Source organism: Giraffa tippelskirchi, chromosome 3, assembly GCF_054371585.1.
Source record: "Giraffa tippelskirchi isolate mGirTip1 chromosome 3, T2T-mGirTip1v1.2.pri, whole genome shotgun sequence".
Classification (NCBI taxonomy): domain Eukaryota; kingdom Metazoa; phylum Chordata; class Mammalia; order Artiodactyla; family Giraffidae; genus Giraffa; species Giraffa tippelskirchi.
In genome coordinates, this window is record NC_137277.1 from 27,686,743 (window position 1) to 27,710,343 (window position 23,601).

Sequence of the window (23,601 nt, forward strand, 5' to 3'; positions counted from 1 at the left end):
GGAAATAGAGGCTCAGAGTGGTTGACTTACTTAAGCCCACACAGCTAGTTAAGCATCAGGGTCACAGTTTGAGCCTAGATCTATCCTGTTCCAAAGCTACACTCTTCTTTTTTAAATTTTATTGAAATTAGTTGATTTACAATGTTGTGTTAATTTCTTCTGTACAGCAAAGTGACTCAGTTATGCATATATATATAATATATTCTTTTTTATATTCATTTACATTATGGTTTGTCACAGAATGTTGAATATAGTTTCCTGTGCTATACAGTAGGACCTTTTTGTTTATCCATCCTCTATATAGCAGTTTGCCTCTGCTAATCCCAAACTCCCATTCCTTCCATCCTCTACCCCCCAAATCTGGTCTCTACATCTGTGAGGCTGTTTCTGTTTTGTAGATATATTGGTTTGTATCATCTATTTTAGATTCTACATATATGTTATATCATATAGTATTTTTTTAACTCTTTATTTTGTATTGGGGTATAGCTGACTAATAATGTGATAGTTTTAGGTGAACAGTGAAGGGACTCAGGCATACATTTACACATATCCATTCTCCCCTAAACTCCCCTCCCATCCAGGCTGTCACATGACATTGAGAGGAGCTCCATGTGCTATACAGTAGGTCCTTGTTGGTTATCCATTTTAAATATAGCAGCATGTACGTGTCCATCTCAAACTGCCTACTATCCTTTCCCCCCATCCTTCTCCCACTCTGCAATCATAAGCTCCTTTACAAAGTCTGTGAGTCGGTTTCTTTTTTGTCTGTAAGTTCATTTGTATCATTTCTTTTTAGATTCCACATATAAAGGATGTCATAGATAACATATCATGGTCTCTAGATCAATCCATGTTGCTGCAAATGGAATTATTTCATTCTTTTTGATGGCTGAGTAATATCCCATTGTGTATATATACCACATCCAAAGCTACACTCAGTTGTAACTGTTTCCCATCATCCCTGAGCAGCTTTCTCTGGACACCTGGTGGGAGAGAAAGATGTCGTCTATGACCTGGCAGAAGGAAGGGAGAGAGAGAACTTGGTCTTGTGGAAATAAGCAAAGATCACCCAAAGGAGAATGAGCAAAGTCCATTTTTCCAGAGTTTGCTATAGCAAGGGAGTCAGCCATATTTACTTGAGTTTGACAGACACACAAAGGCAGGCAGAGGAGTGGGAAAGCTTTATCGTTGGGGTGGGGAGGAAATGGTAGGCTTCACATATGCCCTGATTGGAGACTGCTGCCTTGGAAAAGGTGTAGGTGGGCAGACTAGATGGGGGGCATCCCATGTGATTGGTTAGGGGAGCATATTTAACTTTCTCCACTATGTTGAAAGTGGGGGCAAAATTAGAGAAGCTTGTCATTGATCAATGTCTGGCCGTTTGCTGGTTGCTACAAGGGTTGTGGTTTGGCTTCCTGGGCTGTTGCTATAGGTAGTGAGTCAGAGTGCTGTTTTTATATATGGTCTGGCCATTGTCTGTATATTCAGTGTGTCAGACTCCTCCCCAGAGTTCAGGAGTGGAGACCTACCTAGCCTGGACCCAGACAGATACTCCCTCCTTCTGCTTCTGCTTTCTTCCCTTTCTGGAAGCACTGGTCCCAGAAAGTCTGGTTGCCATTTGACTGGCTTTTTTTTTTTTTTTTTTAAGTCACACCATGCAGTTTGTGGGATGTTAGTTCCCTGACCAGGGACTGAACCTGTGCCCTTGCAGTGAAAGCTCAGAGTTCTAACCACTGGACTGCCAGGGAACTCCTTGCATTAACTGTTTTTTTTTTTTTTTTATTTTAAAGCTCTTTGGGGCCCTCAATTCTTTTTATTATTAATTAATTAATTTTTGGCTGTGCTGGGTCTTCATTGCTGCTCAGGCTTTTTTTCGTCTTGTTGCAGTGAGCGGGGCCTACTCTCCAGCTGTGGGACATGGGCTTCTCATTGCGGTGGCTTCTCTTGTTGCAGAGCACAGGCTCTAGGCGCATGGGCTTCAGTACTTGTGGGGCTCGGGCCTTGCTGCTCCGTGGCATGTGAGATCTCCCCAGATCAGAAATCCTGCATTGACAGGCAGATTCTTTACCACTGAGCCACTCACTAGGGCAGTCCTGCATTAACTCTTAATTCATACAATAACCCTGAAAGGTAAATACGTTACTTATTTATCTCTGCATCACAAATAACCCTCAAATTTAGCAAATATTTATTATCTCGCAATAGTTTCTGAGGGCCAGGAAACCAGAAGCCGCTTAGCTGAGTGGTTCTGGGTTGGGGTTTCTCATGAGGTTGTAGTCAAGGGGTTGGCTGGGGTCACAGTCACATAAAAGCTCCATGGTAGGGGGTAGAGGATTGACTTCTAACGTGATTCCTCAACACAGCTGTTGTCTCAAAGGCTCAGTTCCCAGCTGTGTAGACCTTCCTGAGGGGCTGCTTGAGTGTCCTCATGACATGCAGTTGGCTTGCCTCAGAGCCACTCTTGAAGAAGGTGCTGGAGGGACTTCCCTTGCGTTCTAGTGATCAGGGCTCCACGCTTCCAATGCACGGGGGTGTGGATTTCATCCCTGGTTGGGGAACTAGGATCCTATATGCCACAAGGTGGGGTCAAAAAGAAAAAAAAAAAAGGCATGTGCAGGAAGGTGAGCAGCTGGTGGAAGGGAGAGAGGCAGAAGAATGAGGCTGCAGGGTAGAAATTGTTATTTAATCTTCACAGCAAGCCTTACTGAGAGAAACCGTGAGCCTCTTTGGAGAGATGAGAAAATGGAAGCTCAGAAAGGAGAAAATTCTTGCCTGAGGTCACAGAGCTAGTAATTGGCACAGCCAGAATTTCAGCCCTTAGCTACCTTATAACCCAGCCCAAGCTCATTCCAGTTCCAGCAAGTTGTTTGCTCATGGGGGCCGGGAGAGCGGGGGGACAAATGATGAATATAGGAGTGTGCTTTGATATTAGAGAAAAGCCCCGCCCCAGGCCCCAGGACTCGGGAGGGGCCTCAGGAGCCCAAGAAGGTGCCTGTCTGCAGGCTATCTCCCTCCCTAGAACCAGGAAGCCAGTGCCTCTGGGCCCAGCTGCCTCCCACACAGCACTATCTTTACCCTCCACCTCAGTGACAAGCCTGCCTCTACCAGATCTGGAAAGGCCATCTGGGCAGTCTGGCTGCCCCAGGAAGAACCTCCACCCAGAGGCCACTGTTGTCCCCGCAGCTGTTTCTAGATGAGCCTTTAGCTCTCAGGCCTGCCTTGGCCTTCCTGCAGGATCAGTGAGACACCTCCTCCCCTAGATTCAGAGATTAATCAAACCTCCCCAATTCGTATCACTTGCCAGGTGGACCTATCCGAACTAAAATGTTTAAATTCAAAGGTATTTTACATTGTCACCCTTTCCAAAAATGTTAATAAAGTGCTCCCTGCATTTTAATGAAGAGGTCAGAATGATTTTATTTGCATATTCAACTGTACACACGAACATGTTGTTCAGTTGCTCAGTTGTGTCTGACTCTGCAATCCCGTGGACTGCAGCATACCAGGCTTCCCAGTCCTTCAGTACCTCCTGGAGTTTGCTCAAACTATGCCCATTGAGTCGGTGATGCCATCCACCTATCTCATCCTCTGTCATCTCCTTCTCCTGCTGCCTTTCACCTTTCCTAGCACCAGGGTCTTTTGCAGTGAGTTGGCTCTTTGCATCTGGTAACCAAAGTATTGGAGCTTCATCCTCAGCATCAGTCCTTCCAATGAATATTCGGGGTTGATTTCCTTTATACTGACTGGTTTGATCTCCTTGCTGTCCAAGGGACTCTCAAGAGTCTTCTCCAGCACCACAGTTTGAAATCAATTCTTTGGCGCTCAGCCTTCTTTATGGTCCACCTCTCACACCCATACATGACTACACACGCACAAAATATCAATAGGTGACCCTTGTACCATAGCTTGTTTCAGGCAGGCCCAAGAACCCTTGAAAAGAATTGATTTTCTAAAGTGGTTTCAAACAGCTGCCCTGGGGCTCCTGTTTATGCTAGGCATTCATTTGGCAAACTCTTCCTGGAGTGGGCAAAGGTTGCTTTATGCCCAGGTCCTGTCCAAATGATCTCACGTTTCACATTGGCAGAGGGGAAGTTGATAATGATTTCCTGCATCTGGTACAGAATTTAAGTAAACACGGACTGCCCTGTTCAGCCTTTGCCCCTCCAGAGGTTTCGAGGTTGGCCCCTGCTCTATTCATGCAGACAGAGTGGAAGACAGAGGAGCCTGGCTGTTCATGCAGAGGTGGTTTTGCCCAAAGCAGCAAGAGAAATGCCTTGGGGGGTGTTCATGCCGTAGCAGAAAGTGCGATGTATTTGTTTGAGTACTGTGCAGTGGAGAACTTGTGAGGAGATGTCACAGGTATCAGGAACTTCACACGTCACCTCCTGCCACCTGTCTGATTTGTGTTTCAGAGAATACCTGGTTTTTGGAGATCTAGAATCTATTTCTGCCCCTAATTGTCTGCCTGACCTTTGACAAGTCAGTTATCCTCTCTGGGCTTTGATTGGCTCATCTGTAAATCAAGGGAGCGGAATCTAATCATTTTCAATAAAACTTTATTTATAAAAACAGGAAGTGGGGCCAGATGGGTCATGATTTGCCTTTTTCCACTCTCTCTTTCCTGGAAGGGGTGGGGTGGATGTGCAGAGAGCATGGGGCCCAAGATCTGTGCCTGGTCTGTACTTCAAGCATTACCCGAGCCTTTCTTATTGATGTCGTTCAGTCACTCAGTCATGTCCGACTATTTGTGACCCCATGGACTTCAGTACGCCAGGCTTCCCTGTTCTTCACCAACTCCTGGAACTTGCTTAAACTCATGTCCATTGAGTCGGTGATGCCATCCAACCATCTCATCCTCTGTTGTCCCCTTCTCCTCCTGCTTTCAATCTTTCCCAGCATCAGGGCCTTTTCTAATGGGTTGGCTCTTCACATTAGGTGGCCAAAGTATTGGAGTTTCAGCTTCAGCATCAGTCTTTCCAATGAATATTCAGGATTGATTTCCTTTAGGACTGATAGTTTTGATAGTTTGATTGATAGTTTTGATAGAATTGATAGAATGCAGGAAGCACTTTATTAACCTTTTTTGGAAAGGTTGATAATGTAAAATACCTTTGGATTTAAACATTTTAGTTCAGATAGGTCCACCTGGCAATCGATACTAACAAAAAACTGAACAAACTTTTTTTTTTTTTACTACTGTGTACCACTCAGCACAGTTTTGGACTGGTTTGATCTTGCCGTCCAAGGGATTCTCAAGTCTTCTCCAACACCACAGTTCAAAAGTATCACTTCTTTGGTACTCAGCCTTGTTTATGGTCCAACTCTCACATCCACCCATGACTACTGGAAAAACCATAGGTTTGACTAGACGGACCTTTGTCTGCAAAGTAATGTCTCTGCTTTTTAATATGCTGTCTAGGCTGGTCATAGCTTTTCTTCCAAGGAACAAGTGTCTTTTAATTTCATGGCTGCAGTCACCATCTGCAGGGATTTTGGAGCCCAAGAAAATCAAGTCTGTCACTGTTTCCATTGTTTCCCCACCTATTTGCCATGAAGTGATGGGACCAGATGCCATCATCTTAGGCCTTTCTTACCCCATTTGTAAGATGAGAAGCCTGGGTAAGATCTGCATTGCCCAAACTGTGTATTCTGGATCAGCAGTCCCAGTGAGGTGCCCACAGAAGTGACACTGACCCCAACAGGTTTCTTCACTACAGGACTTCTCAGAGCCTTTCGAATACTGATGTGCACTGTGACTTTCCCAGGGTGATGCTGGATGTCCTGTGTAACAATGGGATGCTTTTTTCCTCACCAGCAACTAATATGGGTTGGCCAAATAGTTCATTTGGACTTTTCCATACCATCTTGTGGAAAAACCTGCATAAACGTTTTTTGCCACTGTGTACCACTCAGCACAGTTTGGGAAATGCCCTGTAATCTCCTGAAAACCTTTTGTTTCCTTCCTTGCAGAATAGGGATGACGATGGTTTCTGCCTCCTGGAATTGTTGGGAAGGTTAAGCGAGGTAATGCCTGGAAACAGGCCTGGCACAGGGCCTGGCACAGAGTAGTGTTCAATAAATGCTGGCAGCGATTATTTATAATAAGGTTCTTCCTTTCCAGCTCTGACATTCTGTGCTTCTAACTGCAGCGTGTAATTAAACCCCAAAGCATCTGGCTTCTCAAGCCTAAAGAACAAGCCTGAAGGAAGGAAAAAAGGAAAAGAAAGATCCTTCTGGGTTGCCCATTTGGCACCAGCTTCAATGCCAGTCGTCACAACAGGGGGAATGCAGCAAAATGCCAGCTCCTAATGACAAGGCTCTAGGGAGTCGGTGGTTCCCTGTTTAGTTCAGATGCTGTGGGGAATATCGCAGACTGTGGAGAGGAGAGGGGGAGGACCAAGGCTGCTTTAGGGTCAAGCGAAGAACCTCACAGCATCCCACATGAGTCAGTCACCCCTTCCCACTGTCCGGGCACAGTGACCTTGGCCACTTACAGTTCTGTATGATGTGCTAGGGGAACAGTGACAGGAGAACTGAGTCAGAAAAGGTACACAGGAAAATTCAGACAAAAGGGGCAGGAAGAGCAATCTGTAGGCGAAGCAGCATCTGCTGTGGCTCTGAAACCTGAGGGAGCCCTGGGCTGTGGTCGCAGGGACCCAGGGGTGAGGCTGCAGCGCTTCGGAGTGTCGAGAGAGCAGGCTGAAGAGTGGGCAGGGAGGGGACTGGCCTGGTGGTCCAGAGGTTAAGAATCCACATTTCTAGTGTTGGGGGCCTGAGTTCGATCTCTGGTCAGAAAACAGATCTTCCATGCCACAACTAAGACCTGGCAAATATTAAAATATATATATATATTAAAAAACAAATATTTAAAAAAGATAATGAAGTACTAAAGATGTAGTGTACAACATTATAAATATAATTAACACTGCTGTATGTTATATATGAAAGTTGTTAAGAGGATAAATTCTAAGAGTTCTCATCACAAGGAAAGGTTCCTTTTTTTCTTTTTTTCTATTGTATCTCTATGAGATGATGGATGTTCACTAAACTTACTGTGATAATCATTTCATGATATATGTAAGTCAAATCATTATGCTGTACACCTTAAACTTATGCAGTGCTTGCTGTATGTCAATTTTATCTCAGTAAGACTAGAAGAAAAAAGAGAATAAGATGATCATTTTATTGATGTTTCTGACTGAAAGCCATAATGAGCATGTGCAATGGGAGAACCTTGGAGAACCTTCTACAAATCATTGAAAGGGATGAGACAAGGGAAGGAAGTGATTCACACCACGCTAGGAACCAGTGTCTAAAACATTCACCCCACAAAGCCAATTGGACAACAGGAAGCTGTTCACACCTATTTGAATATTAGAAACATGTCTTTTTTTCCCTCTTTCTTCAAGGTCATTTGACAGCTGAAATGACATACACAAGCTGCTTTTATTTTTTTTTTTTTAAGATTTTTTTATGTGGACCATTGTTAAAGTCTTTATTGAATTTGTTCCAATATTTATTCTATTTTATGTTTTGGTTTTTTGACTGCAAGGTATGTGGGATCTCAGCTCCCTGACCAGGGATGGAACCGGCACCCCCAGCACTGGAAGACAAAGTCTTAGCCACTGAACCGCCAGGGAGGTCTCCATAAGCTGCTTTGAAATGGTTCAGGCCTTCCACCAGCTATATTTCCAAGAATTTATCACATTGCAATGGTTTTCAAACTGTATTCCTTGTATTTATGAAACTAGGGTTTCATAAAGACATTTGGTTGGTTCTACAAAACTTTGACTTGAATGCCACAGGTGCTGAGGCTGATCAGAAACAAAACCAAAAATAAGTATGATCCATAACCTCTGACTTTTTAAAAAGAAAATGTACATTTGAATTTATAAAATGTATGTAACTAACAAGATGCCCCTCTTACTTGTTGTTTATATGAATTCTAGTTTTATTTGGAAGGGGTCTTACTTCTAAAAGTAAACAGTATCACCGTGTGTGAAGATCACTTATGATTCCTGTACTTTTCTTTCTACATGTTATTCCATAGTAAATTTTTAAAAATTATTTTTTAAGTAAAGAAAAAAAAAAGGCAGTTGTCCTCAACCACATCGCTGCCTCCTGGGAGAAGGCAATCTGTGACCCTTGGACTCATCTTGAGAGTTCCTTTCACAGCATTAAGCAGTTGTTGGCCTTTGAGTCTGTGCCTGTCCTTGACAATGAGCAGACACTTCTTCCAGGGCTGATGCTGCACTTAGCTGTAAAAGGCCCACTGTTGCTGCAGTGGCAGGTACTCAGGGACAGTCAGGCCCTGTGGCTGGGTTCAACACCTTCTCCTTCCCCACAGCTGAATTCATGTGACCCTATCCCACCCAAACCCTGGGACCTAGGGCAGCAGAGATGGAAACAGCTACACCCCAGCACCTGGGTCTAAGTGTGAGCCCCCTGCTCACTCTGCCTTATATCATACTTTGAGTCCCTGGACACATGTTCTCTGATTTTCACTTATAGACTCTCTGATTTTTAGTTGGGCCCATTCATGAATGTGTGAAACTAAGACTGTATTTCCCATTGTCATTTGCAGCTAGGTCAGGTTCTGGCCAATAGAATGTAATTGAAGTAGTCTGCACCATTCAAGGAAATGCCCGAAAAAAGGAGCCTGTACTTCTCCTTCCTCTCCTCTTTCTTGTTACCTGGAATATGGCAAGGAAAGGCAAAAAATGTGTTTCATGTCATTGAGAACTTAATTTGGGGCTAGATTTCTGATTATTTAACCGATCCCAATGTTGCAAAGTTTGTTTTGAAGAGAAGAAAGTAGAGAAAGAAAAGGTGGTTATGTTCTGAAAAACATAAAAAGTTTGAAAGTTTTTCCTTCACAAAATAATTATTTTAATTCAATTTAAATCAAATAAGTCACGGAAACGTCAAACATATCAAACATTGGGCTTTCAGAAGGCTAGCTTCCTGTGAAATGAGAGAGGAAAGGATTCGGTATTGATGCTAAAGATTTTGGAAACCTGGTTATAAAAACAAATCCATTGCTAAGTGAGGCCAATCTTGGAATCAGTTCCATTTAAAAACCATTATGTTGGACAGCGGGAATAAGAAGCAGCTCCTTTTCTCTTGGAGTTTAGATGTTAGAGGTCATGCCAAACAAAAAGGATAGATTATTTAAAAGGACTGTGAAGAAAGTAAACTGCGTGCTTAGTTACAGTATTTCAAGAAAATTACTTAACATGCTGACTTCTAACATCTTACGTGTTTTCTCCGTGTGTCTGCACAGAGTAGGGCTCTGTAAAGTGACACTGCAATGTTTTCTAGATTAATGGCTGTGCTCAAACAAGGTGGGATGGGGCACGTTTTCGCATGGTAATGTAAAGGGCCTTTCACTTGGTTGGACATTCTTTCCCAGAATGGCTTGCTCACTTGCCCAAAGCCTCTCCTACAGAAATTTTGAAATCATCACTGATTTGATGGTAACCCCTAATAGCAGAGTGGTGAATTAATGACCAGACCTGAGTACTGAGAGTTTAGAGGATAGGGCAACATTTTAGAATAACTTTAAAATTGTCAGGTGTGTTCCCCTCCCACCACCCTAACTGGTGCTGCTCATTTGGCAGGTCAGCTGCTTTTCCTGGAAGCCGTGTGGCCAAGGGGAGGAAGAAAGCCTCTCAGACTTCAGCTTTGAGGAGGAAGAGTTCACAGTGCCAGAACTGGACTAGCAATTCTGAATTTCCCGGATGCTTGGCCTCTGGGGCTTCCTTGGGAAAGTCTGCCTCCCCTTGCACTCCTCCCCCAACCCCTGGGCTGCCAGCGTCCAGGGCCATTTAGGTCTGCAGCCCAAATCCTGCCTGGTTGCGTGGAGCCAGGGAGGGGCTGGGGGAGGCTGGGGAGAGGGTCCGGCCGGAGGTCACTGTCACCTGTGCGAGAGGAAGGATGGCTTGGTTTGCGCCCTGGTGACTGGGAAAAAGGCTCACTCAGATGGCGCAGATTGGTTCTAACGTCATAAAGGCGGCGTAAACAAAGGGCTGGACGTGGCGCGGGGGAGGGGTGCGCGCGCATCGCGAGCTCACATTAACTGTTCGGCGCCCCCGCCCCACAGACCTGGGTCGCTGCGCCCGGGAGCCTTTGCATATAATGTGTCGCCTGCGCCTCTGGTCGCCACGGTTCCTCCTTACCTGGCAACCGTTGTGGCTTTTGGTTCAGGCAGCTCAGCCTCTGGAGTGGGCCCAGGGCCCTCTCCAGTTGACCCCCAACCCCCCAGGGCTGACTGAGCCCTGGTCTTCACCCTCCTCTGACCTCCCGCCCGAATTGCCCCATGCACTCACACCCCCGGCAGAGCCGGGGGACTTTAATTACTTGACTTCCTCCTCTCCAGGCCACATGTTGGCCCTGCCTCGTGAGGATTTGCCTGAGACTCTGGTTCCATACCTGGACTCGGATTCAGCTGGAGAGCTGTTGGCAGAGCCAGATGAGTATGCTATTCTACACGAGGATCTGGATGACAAGTTAAGCCAGCATTTAAAGCTCCCAGCAGCGGTTCCAGTGCTAGACTGGGATCAGAATCAAGGCTTGGTTCTGCCTCCTCAACACAAAAGTAAGGCTAAAACTATAGGTCTAGATCAGACTGAAAATCATCCATCATTTGAAATAGTTGTTCCACCTCTAGGTAGTAAGAGCTCAAAACCAACGAAGTTTATTGTTTCACCCTCAAACCTGAAGAAAGATCTCGTTAAGCATCGACAGCTTGCCAAAGTTGTTGTTGGAACTACAAGACAACTTGGGGGAAAAAATAAGGGTCCAGAAGAACTGCAGGATGATTATTCAGATTCCGGTATGGATGCCTTTTATCCTGAGGAGAGCCTACCTACGGGTTTTCTGGGGAGCCCAGATCAACCTCCAGAGCCCCCTGAGGCTGAAATTTCTTCATCTCAGAAGGAGGACCACACTCGCTATCCATTGCTAACCGAGCAGTTTGAATCTTCCTCCCAACGAGAGACGCCTGAGGAGGCTGAATCTTTTTTATTCCAGGAAGAGGCCCAGGCTCAGCATCCAGAGCCCACCGAAGAGGTAGAACCACCTCTACTTCACCAGGAGGCTCTGTCTCAGACTTCAGAGGCCCCTGAGGAAGTGGAAACCTCAAGCCCTCAGGAGGCCCTAGCCCAGCCTTTGGAGACACCTAAGGAGACTGTAGCTCAACCAGTAGCGCATCGTAAAGTTCAGCAGTCACACTTGCACAATGTCACCGTTAAACCTCTGGATCTGGTGCTTACCTTGACTCCGGAAGTCACTAAAGAGGTGGAACCTTCTCCAGTCCAGCAGGAGGTTCTATCTCAGCCTCCAGAGCACTTTGAGGAGATTGAACCTCTTCCAGCCCAACAGGAGGCCCCATCTGAGTTTCCAGAGCAACAAAACGGGGTTGAAACTCCTCCAGTCCAGCCAGAGGCCCTATCTCAGCCTGTAAAGCACCCTAAGAAGGTTGAATCTCCTCTGCTCCATCAAGAGACCCCAACTCAAGCTCCAGGATTCCCTACTGAGTATGAACTCCAAGTTCCAATTAGCGATGAGGTAGTAGTTCTACCTGGCATTCAGCATCGGGTTCATTCAAATCTGCATAGTGTTACATTTAAATCTCATGATTTGGAAGTTACTGTCACTCCTATGCTCACTAAGGAAACTGAATTTCCTGAAACGCAGCAGAAGCCTCCAGTGACCCTGGAGGAGGTTGAGCTTTCAACTGAGCAGGAGCAACTGGATCAGCCTTCTGAGCTTACCGAGGAAGTTGAAGCTTTTCCAACCCAGCAGGAGACCACAGGCCAGCCCCCTGAGGAAGCTGAGCCTTCTTCAAGTGAACAGGAGCAACTAACTCAGCCTTCTGAGCCTACTGGGGAAGTTGAACCCTCTCTCACCCAGCAGGACACCCTGACTCAGCTGTCAGGCTCTTTTGGAGTAGCTGGACCTTCTCCAGTCCAGGAGGAAGATGCTCCTCCACCTCCACAGTCCCCTAATGAGGCTGAATCTTTTCCCACGCAGCAGGAGTCCCTAGCTGTGTCTCCAATGGAGACAGAATCTGCTACAACCCTGCTGGAGCAACCTACTCAACATTCAAGCATATCCAATGTCACCGTCAAACCCGCAGACCTAGAGCTTGCTGTAACCACAGAACCCATGCCGGTGGCAGGACTTTCTCCAAGTCAGCAGATGCCTTTGGCTCAGCCCTCAGTGCCCCTTACTAATGCAGAATTTTCCACATCCCCTCTGGAGGCCCCCACGCTGCTTTCACAGTCACCTGAGGAAGTTGAACCTTTGCCAGTTCAAGTGCCAGTTCCTGTCCTATCTCCAGAAGCTGTTACCCAGATTACACCTTCAGAACAACAGGAGACCTCAGCTCAGGATTCACAGGCTCCTGAGATTATACCTTCTCCACCCCAGCAGGAGGCCACAGCTCCACGTCCAGAGCTCTCTAATGAAATTACAGTTATCGTTCCAGAACATCATGTGACAACAGTTTCTTCTCGAGGTCAGCGTCTGCAGCGGCCCAGTGCCACTGTCAAACCTGTGGATCTTGCACTCACCATCACTCCAACATTCACTAATAATGTTGAAACGTCTCCACCCCAAAAGGAAACCTCAGCTCAGTCTACAGTGTCCCCTGGGCAGTTAAAACCTTTGTCAGTCCAGCAAGAGGTTTCAAGTCAGCCACTGACTGCCTCTGAAAATGACCCTTTTCTGGTCCAGCATGAGCACCCAGCTCAGCCTCTAGAGGACACCAACAATGCTGCTACTCAACCTGCAGTAGAGAATGAGGTACCAGTCTCACCTCTGGGTCCAGTGTTTGCTCCTATCACCGCTAAATCCATGGATCTGGCGGTTGCCCTAACTCCAGGCCCCACTAAAGAGCTTGAACATTTTCCAGTGCAGCGGGAGACCACTGCTCATACTCCAGATCGCCCTGGGGGGGTCAAGCTTCCTTTAGCCCAGGGGGGACGCCCAGCTCAGTCTCCAGTTCCCCAGGGGAGCTCAACTGTATCTCTCAAGCCCCCCAAGGAGGTGGTGTCTTCTCCCACACAGCAGGTGCTTCAGACTCAGCCCACCAAGGAGGAAGAACCTTCTCCAACCATGCAGGAGCTACCACTTCAGCCTGTGAAGCCACCTAACGAGGTTGTGGCTGATTCAATTCCAGGCCAGTATCAAGCTCAGAATCTAACACTGCCCAGCATCACAGTTCAGCCTTTCAACCCAGGGCCTACTGTAACTCCAGAGCCTACTGTAGAGGCTGAATCTTCTACAGCTCTTCGCCCCAACCCCTCTGAGGTGACACTTGTGGAGCAAGTTCAGCCTCAGTTGACGGAGTTCACAGTTCAACCTTTGGACCTGGAAGTTACCATAACTCCAGAATCTACGAATGAGGCTGAATCTTCTCCAGTCATGCAGGAGACCCCAGCTCAGCCTCCATTGCAGCAAGAGGTGACTGTTCCAATGCCAGCTCAGAGCCAACTGCTGCCCAGTGTCACAGTTCAACCATCAGGCCAGAGGCCTAACACAACTCTGAAACCTATGACAGAGGCTGAATATTCCACAGGCCTGCAGCAGACTGCAGCTATTCCACCATACCCCGAGTTAACACTGCCACATCCATCGCCAGTTCAGTCTCAGCGCCCAACCTTGAGTGAGGTCACCTTTCAACATTTGGACCTGGAACTCACACTAACTCCGGAATCCACTGTGGAGGTCGAACCTTCTCCAACCATGCAACAGACCCAAGCTCAGCCTCCAAAACCCATTAAGGAAGTTTTAGCTCAGCCTCCATTGTATTCCGAGGGGACAGGTCCAGCACTCGAGGCAGCATTGCCCGGCGTTACCGCTTATCACGTGGACATGGAGCTTACCATAACTCCAGAACCCGCTACGGCGTCTGAACAGTCTACTGTCCTGCCACAGACCACAGCTCCTCCTCCAGAACAGCCTGAGGGGACACTTGCCCATCCAAACCTGACTCAGGTCACAGTTCAACCTGTGGACGTGGAAGTGAATGTTACCGCAGTGAATAATACAGAGACTGAACCTCCTCCAACCCTACAGGAGACCCCAAGTAAGGATCAAAGTCAGGCTCCAACATCACCCACCCTCACAACTCATCATGCGAACCTGGAGCTTACCATAACCCCGGAACCTGCTATGGTGTCTGAATATTCTACCGCCCTGCGGCAGACCACGGTTTCCCCGGAGGTGACACTTCCACCACCAAACCTGACTCAAGCCACAGTCCCAACTGTGGACCTGGGAGTTAGCATATCTCAGCAGCCAAGGTCATCTAGGAAGGTTCTTTTTTCTTTGACTGCATTTTCGGAACCAAAAAGTCCCCCTGGTGTAAAACATATACTAGGAAAGAAGCAACCAGTACAGAATGCCACCACAACCATCAATGTATGTAAGCTCTGTACCTGCAAAAATGAGACGCTGTCGTGTGTTGGTCTGAGTGCAAAGCAGAAGCTCCACAGAGTGCCTGAGCCAGGGCCCAACTCTTACAATGACACCTTCACCGTCTTGTAAGTATGGCCTTTCTTTATTTGTTCTCTGTATCCTGCCTAACACGGCAGCCCCTCTTCCAGGTTTTCCTGGGTCTTTCTCATCTCCCCAACCCACATTGACTGACTTGCTATTTTTAACCTTTTGTTTGTCAACGATTCCTTATCTTCATTCTCCTCCTTACTATATTGTTCCCTCTTCTCCAGTCTTTTACTTATAATCACCCCTATTCTTTTTCCTTCTCTATTTTTTACCCCATCATTTAATTCCTTAACATCTACTCTTCTCCCGTCTTTGCTCCATCCTCTTTACAGCAACATGTCCCTCTCCCCACCTCATTGGTGGTGAAACAGCAAATAGTGAGGAGTAGAGATTCCAGAGCTGAACTGCCTGGGTTTGAACCCAGGTCTGTTATTTGTTAGCTTTGTGACTCAGTTTCCTCATGTGTAAAGTGGGAATGATGATAGTCATCATCTCATAGGATTGTTGTGAGATTTAGATGAGTTAATACATGTAAAGCTCTTACATCAGTGCCTAACATGTACGGGCTTTCCTGGTGCCCCAAATGGTTAAGAATCTGCCTACAATGCGGGAGACCCAGGTTTGATCCCTGGGTCAGGAAGATCCCCTGGAGAAGGAAATTGCCATTTCCAGTATTCTTGCCCAGAGAATTCCATGGACAGAGGAGCCTGGCAGGTTCCATGAGGTCTCAAAGAGTCGGACCCAACTGAACGACTAACGCACACAATACTTGTAAAACTCTTACGTCAATGCCTAGCATATATGTTAGTGTTAGCTATTATTATATTCAGTTCCTCAGTTACATCTAGAACTCATCTTTGTCCCCTGACTTTCTATGTATAGCACCCATTTTGTGCCCAACACAGGGCTAAGTACTGTGGGTGCCACAGAAGTATAACATTGTCTGCAGAACATGACAATGATAGGTGAGAAGAAAGGGGATGTGCTTTAAAAGGGAGATAATATGCAGTTAAGCATTAAAAGAGATACAGATATGTGCTGTAGTTCACCAGAACCTGTAATTATTATGGTGTGGAGGTCAGGGAAAGCTTCATGGATAAGTTAAAACTTCAGCTGGGACTTAAAACATTGGCTGTGATTTGTTAAAGAAAAAACAGCACGGTCTCGGCAAATGTGTGCCTGCGAGGATGATCAGGATTTCATAGGTTAGTCTGGCTGTAAAAAGAATTGGGTTGGTGGTGGTGGTTTAGTAACTAAGTCATATCTGACTCTTTCTGACCCTGTGGACTGTAGCCCACCAGGCACCTCCACCCATGGGATTTCCCAGGCAATGGAATGGATTGCCGTTTCCTTCTCCGAGGGATCTTCCTGACCCAGGGATCAAACTCATATCTGCATTGGCAAGTGAATTCCTTATTGCTGAGCCACCAGGGAAGCCCAAAAGAATTGGGTTAGAGAACAATGAAAGCTACGATTATGAAAAACCTTGGCTGTCCTAATGGAGGCTTGAAAGTTATGATGTAAGATATGCGGAGCCACTGAACGTTTTCAAGCAAAAAAGACAAATGATTAAAACAAGAGAATTATTTAAGATTCCATATGTAGACTGATCTTGAGAGGAAAGCTTGATTCAGGGAGACCAAATAGAATGGTCTAGCAAAATCTAGCGGTAGAGTGAGAAAGGGCTGAATTAGAGTGGTGGTGAGAGGAGTAGAAATAAAATCATGAGAGCATGACAAAGGCAAAACCGACTAGATGTAGTCATTGACTAGTGTTGGGGGACTTGGATATGCGGGAAAGAGAAAAATTGTGTATGTTGATGGGGCTTCCGAAGTGGCAGTAGCGGTAAAGAACCCTCCTGCCAAAGCAGGAGACATAAGAGACACGGGTTCATTCCCTGGGTTGGGAAGATCCCCTGGAGAAGGAGATGGCAACCCACTCCAGTATTCTTGCCCGGAGAATTCCATGGACAGAGGAGCCTGGCGGGTTACAGTCCATGGAGTCGCAAAGAGTTGGACATGACTGAAGCGACTTAGCATGCATGCATGATGGGGAGAATGATAGTGGTATAACAGGTGGAAATACAGCATTTGGGAAGGAGAGCTGGTTTCAGGAAGATGAGTTCCATCTTAAGCATTTAAGGTTTGATCCCTGGGTTGGGAAGATCCCCTAGAAAAGGGAATGGCTACTCACTCCGGTATTCTTGCCTGGAGAATCTCATGAACAGAGGAGCCTGGCGGGCTGTAGTCCAGAGGGTCACAAAGAATTGGACTAAGCACACACACTGGGAAGCTGTGGGAATTAGAGATATGTTTTTTCTGTGTTTGAATATTCCCCACAAGGTGGCCATGGTTCTTTTACCTATTCTCTTCATTCCTTTCCTACCTATTCAAAGATATGACCTGTGTTTCTTCACAGAAATTTCCAAGGAAACTATATTTCTTACATTGATGAAAATACATGGAAGGCATACCGTTGGGCTGAGAAACTGTGAGTATATTCTCTCAAAATGTGAATACAAACTGCTAACTGTCTTTTAAGATCCTTCTTAGTCCAGAATTTTGAGGTCAATAGCTGTGAGAAAAGGTATTTCCCCTTTCATCTCCCAAAGCAACCTATTAATTGAAATTCTGTGTTTATTTTAAAAATTAAATTTGGCAGGTCCTCTTTAAAATCAGTCATTTATTTTCCATTATATGAGTATTGCATGATTATATTCTCACTATGTAAAAATAACAGGTATAGTGAAAACCCTCCTTGCTCCCTAAACCCCATTCAAGCTGCTTTAAGTTTAGTATATATCCTTCCAGACTCTTTCCTATACATTTGAATACATATATATTTCCAGATAACGAACAGATAGGTTTGTTGTATGATTTTCTTATCTTCTTACATAAATGAAACATCGTGCAAGTTGACTCTTTCATTTCATGATATCTTAGGTTTCTTTCATTCCTAGTACATAGAGGGTTACCCCATTCATTTCAACTCCTGCGTAATATTCCATAGTATAAATGTATCACAGTTTAATAATGCCCCTATTGAAGGATGTTTGTATGTCCAGTTTTCTTGTTGCATGCATTAATGCAATGAATATCTTCATACAGTCACCTTTGTGAATCTGGTCAGGTATTTCTGTAGAATAGCTATCTAGAAATGGGATTGTTGGGGTGAAGACTATGTAGATATAATTTTTTAATTGCCCTCAAAAATGTTGTGCCAGCTTCTACTCCAATCAACATGCCATGATGACATTCATTTCCCCCACATTCCTTCTACTACTGGATAGTCTCCACCCTCTCCCCTGCTCTTTTTTTGGCCGATCTGATGGGTGAATCAAAGAGGTCTGATCTGAATTTGAATTTTTCTAATCACTTATGAATTTAAATATCTGTATATGTTTACTGAACATTTGTCTTTCTAAATTGTCTGTCCTTGGTCCATTTTTCTGTTACTGTTATTTTTTATTGATTTGTAGAAAAAGTCTGCTTAGATACATAAGTGATTTTGGAAAAAAACATTCAAAGTAATTAACTAGTATTTTTCATGACCGTTTGTGGTCATATCATTCATTCAACTTGAATAGACCAGTCATAAATGAATTCTGAATTAATAATAAAAGACATAACAGTCAATCTGAAAATAGGGATTATGACTACCCTTAGAGACATGTTTACTTAGTCTGACTATCTTATTGGTAAGGAAAAAATGCTAGAACCAGGCAATTTAAAAAAATTTACAGATTTCGTACCTACAAAATGTAGTTTATATTTCCCATGACAGTATCTAACTTGGAGGTTTTATTTCCCAAACTTGTGAGAAGAATGAAAGTCATTTGGCACAAGAACTAGATTAACATTAGTTTCCTCTAAGGAGCAGAGGGGAATGGTAGACGTTTGGATTGTGTACTATATATCTTTGGGATTTGGAGCCATGTGAATATATACTACATATTTTGTAAAAAAATAAATTGAAATTCAAAAGTTAATTGTTAAAAAGCCTGTGTTTGGGAAGTGATACAGTGTAACATGAATCTGGTGAGATCTGAAGAGTTCTTTTTTTTTTTCTTTGTTTTGCCATACATTGACATGAATCCACCATGGGTGTACATGTGTTCCCCTTCCAGAACCCCCCTTCCACCTCCCTCCCCATCCCATTTCTAAGTCAGCTTGAGGTTTATACCTTATAAGCAGAGGTTCCTAACTTGGTGGCAGTGGTTCCCCAGGGCAGAAGTTTTTAATCTCCCTCCTAATCCCCCGTGTATGTCTCTTTGGCGTATAATCTACAGAAGCTTATGTTCTTGGGATAATGTTTTAAAGTGTATAATAGGTTAAAAATATATAGGAAAACAAAGGAAACTGACTATATTGAAACACGGACTATTTTTCAGAGTAGTTTAAAAATTAGTGATATAGTAATAAATATGCTTCTTTTAGCACATTAAATAACAAGATAGTAGTAGGTCAATAAATATTATACCTCGGGATAGTGATGTGAATAAGTGATATTTTGAGATATCTGCAACATACATGTGATATGAAATGGTGTGTGATTTCTGCTGGGGACCAAGTTAGCTACTGCTGATCTACTGCAATTTGTTGCCTATATTCATAATGGAAGGAAATGCTGATTTTATTGAGAGATTGTGAAAATTGAGATGTAATTTTGTTTCCCGTCCAAGTTTAGCCCTCTGAATTCAGTCTCCTCTGTTCATAGACCTCTGCCCTAAAAGGATGGCCCATGAATGGAGATTGCACGTATACTCTTACATGTGTTCAAGACAGTGCAGTTTTCTAGGGGAAAGGACATTGTTTTTATGAACTTCTCAATGGATTCTTCTCTCAAAAGATTTAGTCACAAATGTAGGGGAGAAGACATTTCTTTTCTTGTACTTATCCTCGTGAATGATGGCAAATGGATGATTTGTTTTAAATAAAAGTATCAGATAGTTGATAACCCATCACTTTCTGAATTCATTCATAAATATTTTTTGAGTGTCTCCTGTGTGCCACGAACTGTTTTACATGCTAGGGAGACAGGCCCCAAACAAAACAGACCAAGTATTCCAGTTCTCAGGGGATATGTATAAAAATAAGTAAGTAAGTATAATAGATAAATAGATATAATTTTAAGCATTGATGAGTCCTTTGGAGAGAAAGAAAGTAGAGAAAGTCGAGTAAATCACTTCTAGAATGGCCTACTGTTTGCATTATATGTATAGTTGAGTCAAACACACACTGAGGCCTCTCAGTTTCCTAGAAGTTTCAGAATGGAGAGAAGGATAATTGTCTATGAATATAGAACCAAGAATGAATGTGAAACTTAGAAGATTGCCTTAGACAAGAACCCTGGTCAGAAGTAAAACATGGATGTTTCTTAAACGTTACTTCATGCCTGGTTTTGATATTTTCATGGTGTGAGAAAGTTTTCGATCTGGCTTTAACTCTTGATTCCCCGTAGTTTTAAATTTCTTGCCTCAGTCAGAATGAATATTTGAAGTTTTACAGATCAGTATATTTTATTTCAGTTAGTTGCTTATTTGAAGCTCCTTTTGGGGGTACTTTTTGGTGACTGACATTCTCATTCTAAACTTTACTTCTAGGTTGAATTTATTACTGTTATTTTTAAAAATTTTACTATCCTGCCAGCCAAAGAAGTTCACAAAAAGGAACTCCATTACTTTAAAATACATATTCTTGGTTACTCTCTGTCCTCCCACAATATTCAAATTCCAACTAGTCTGATATGGGCATCAGCCAATCAAAGAAGACAGTGCCATGAAGAGTTAATGATCAGCCCCATCTCTTCACTGTCTGATTGAGTCCTTGTCAGTGTTCAGACTTATAACTAGTACATACGAGTTTCACTTCTGTCTTGACCTTTTTCATATATCATTATTTCCTGTGACTTGTGTAAATCACCTATGGTGTACACAGTTTTGTTACACAATGCAGGGAGGTAGAGTTCTTTCCAACTTTCGAAGTTATGAAAAGGATTACTATAAATGTCGTTGGGCATATTGATTTGAGCTTCCCAGGTAGAGCTAGTAGTAAAGAACCCCCCTACCAATGCAGGAGACATAAGATATGCAGGTTCGATCCCTGGGTTGGGAAGATCCCCTGAAGGAGGAAATGGCAACTCACTCCAGTATTCTTGCCTGGGAAATCCCATGGATAGAGGAACCTGGCGGGCTACAGTCCGTGGAGTCGCTTCTGTCTTGACCTTTTTCATGTATCATTATTTCATGTGACTTTTGTATATTACCTATGGTGTACACAGTTTTGTTATGTGATGTGGGGAGGTAGAGTTCTTTCCAACTTTAAAAGTTATGGAAAGGGTTACTATAAACGTCGTTGGACATATTGATTTGTTTTTTCATTTTGGATCATTTCCATGGAAATATGAAACCACTACTTAACAGAGGTGAGGAAAGAATCAGTCTTAGCACCATCTGTTGACCATTCCCTCTTCACCTGTCCGTCATTGCCGTTCTTTCTAACAAGGTGAATTTCAAATTGAGGTCAGGATCTTTGAAGCATTTTCAGGACTCCAAGAGTTCTTTGTGGGAATTCTGTGGGAAGAAAGTCTTCTGTGTTTTTGTTTTAGTGATCCTTTAAAAATGTGCATGCCTGTATTCTATATAATATGAACCACCTTATAATTGAGTTGCAGAGTTTCCAGGTAGTGATACTTTAATTCTCATAAGGTATGAGTAAAGAATTAATTTATGAGATAGAATCAAGCTATGAGGTGGAATTAATATAAATATGTGACCAAGATACACTATGAGTGAAAAACAATGTTTTAAATGCAGAACTCAGTGAAAATATTCACAAGGCAACATAGCATATGCTCAGATCCCCAAGACTCCTGAAGGATGTACCACTGTTAATATCACAAGGAAGGGGATTCTTGCAGGCAAGAGAAACTGACCTCTGACATCTTTATAGAGTTTCTTGTGTACTAAAGTCAGAGAGAGAGCTGTGATTGGAAAGGTCTGCCCGGGGACTCCTCAGATGCTGACAGGATTCTTTTCTGACATGAGTGGTATCACACAGGGATTTGTTTCATAATTATTAAACTGAACAATTGTATATATTTTATGCATATTTTTAAAATATTCAAATAATTTTCAAAAAAGTTTTACTAGAGGAAAAAAATCAAATGGCTTCATTTGCAGCCCTGATACAGTTCTGTGTGGAACTTCCCAATAAGGTTTGGGAAAAGAGAAGAGGGAAGGACTCCTCTGCAATGTTGGTGCTGCCCACAGTTGGATTCTAACAGAAATCCTGTGATCTAGAGAGTAGGCATTAACTATATGATCTGTATGATTTGGTGGGAAGAGTGGATGGAGTGTGTGTGTGTGATGGAGAGAGATGGACACAGCAAAAGATGTGAGGAGAAAGGTTTAAATGAAAACAGAGCAGAAATCGCCATCCCTAAATTAAATAAGAATTAGGGTGTTTAGATGGCACCATTACTTAGCTTCCTCTACTTACAGAAGTACTGTGTAGTAAATGGTTGTAGTTATTTTGCGTTTTGATTGAGAAATAACCTTTTCATTTTTCAGAATTCTCAGTGAAAATTCTTTGACTGAATTACGCAAAGACTCATTTGAAGGCTTGCTATCCCTCCAATATTTGTAAGTTAATTAGTGAATCATATTTATTTATGAGATCTTCTCTATAAAGTAACTACGGGGTTCAAAATAGATAGTCTCTCCAATTTCTTCCAGCCATACAATTCTATAATTTTGTAAGTCTGTGTAGGGCCCTAGCCCATCTCTACCGTTAAATACCCCCTATTCATTTTTTAGTTTAATTATTTAGACAAGATATAGATAGGAAAATACCCTTTAGTTGTAGAGGAAAAGTAGTAATGGGATCTGAGCAATTATAGCCTCCCATGTGAACCTTATATATAAATGTTCATATACTATCTGCTTATATTTTGTTCATGACTCAAATCTGGCCCATGGTCCATTTTTATACAGCCCATAAGTTAAAAATGATTTTTAAAGGGCTGTAAATGAAAAAACAAGAGGGAGAAACAAAGAAAATATGCGACAGAGACTGTGTGGCGTGCAAAGCCTAAAATATTTACTCCCTGGCCTTTTTGGAAAAGGTTTGAAAAACTTGTTTTAGTAAAATGAGAAGAATTAAACTTAACTTCAAATTGTCACCCACAGGAAAGAAAATATAGAGCACTTACATTAGTGTGAATGCCATTAACTCATAATTTTGATAACTTAATCTAAGCTAAAACTGGATCAGATGCTATTAAAGCAATGCTGTTTAAATGGAACCTTAAAGGGCCATTGGTATGATCACATAGACATCTTGGGAAGAATAAGCTTGCAAGAGGAAAGTGAGAGAAAGATAAAACACAGGAAAATGTTAAGTATTTAACATTTAACACTAAAATGTTAAATATTAGATGAACTATCTAAACAGTCCTTTGTCAAGAACACACGATGTTGTCAAAAGAACAGACTGTTGTTAAGGATTTCATGCAGAAATTGCATGAAATTAAAAATGTTAAAGATGATGGATAAGTGGTATATTTAGAAATGTCTACACTAAATAAACATATCAGAAATGCCCCTAACTTCACTAGGTACAAAACAAAAATCTCTCCAGCCTCTATTTATTGGCCACACTGTGTGGCTTGCAGGATCTTAGTTCCTCCACCAGGGATTGAATCCAGGCCCCTGGCAGAAGTGCTGAGTCCTAACCACTGGACCTCCAGGGAATGCCCTCTCTAGCTTCTTTATCCAAGAAGAAATGCTTGCATAATGTTTCTGTTTATTTAGGAACAAGGAGATACCGTGTTCTTTGCTTTAAAAGCTCAGTTTTTGTCCTTTGTCCATGGCATCCAAGATGTGTATGTTATTAACCCTTATTAAGCCAATTTATGATGCTGTTTAACAAGTAGAGTATTTTTGCAAATACAAAAGAGTTAAGGGAGATGGGTATATAAAGAATCTCACCTCACCCTAACAATAGTTCTTTAATTATCAAACCTTCAAAGCCTTAGGGGCAACTGTTTTCTTTTCTTCTGTCTGGGGTCCAAACCTTACAAACATAG

At 43.3% G+C, this 23,601-nt stretch overlaps 1 protein-coding gene and 1 long non-coding RNA gene across 8 annotated transcripts in view; one reads left to right on the forward strand and one right to left on the reverse strand.

Annotated features, from left to right (window-relative positions):
- Positions 1 to 2,285: 2,285 nt before the first annotated feature.
- Positions 2,286 to 10,002, reverse strand: LOC145543085 (uncharacterized). Its single transcript, XR_014080429.1, has 2 exons — positions 9,924 to 10,002; positions 2,286 to 6,826 (listed from the first exon to the last, which is right to left on the reverse strand). It is a non-coding gene; the product is annotated as an uncharacterized LOC145543085 (long non-coding RNA).
- The window catches only part of LOC145543082 (uncharacterized), a 48,040-nt gene continuing 34,062 nt past the window's right edge, over positions 9,624 to 23,601 (forward strand). For 5 of the 7 annotated variants that reach the window (XM_081583464.1, XM_081583466.1, XM_081583465.1 and 2 more), the window contains exons 1-3: positions 9,624 to 14,552; positions 16,933 to 17,004; positions 22,085 to 22,156. In XM_081583464.1, coding sequence (XP_081439590.1) covers positions 10,141 to 14,552; positions 16,933 to 17,004; positions 22,085 to 22,156 — 4,556 coding nt within the window. In that variant the 5' untranslated portion in view covers positions 9,624 to 10,140. The remainder of the gene's footprint in view (positions 14,553 to 16,932; positions 17,005 to 22,084; positions 22,157 to 23,601) is intronic. The other 2 variants (XM_081583468.1, XM_081583471.1) reach the window with 1 other exon arrangement.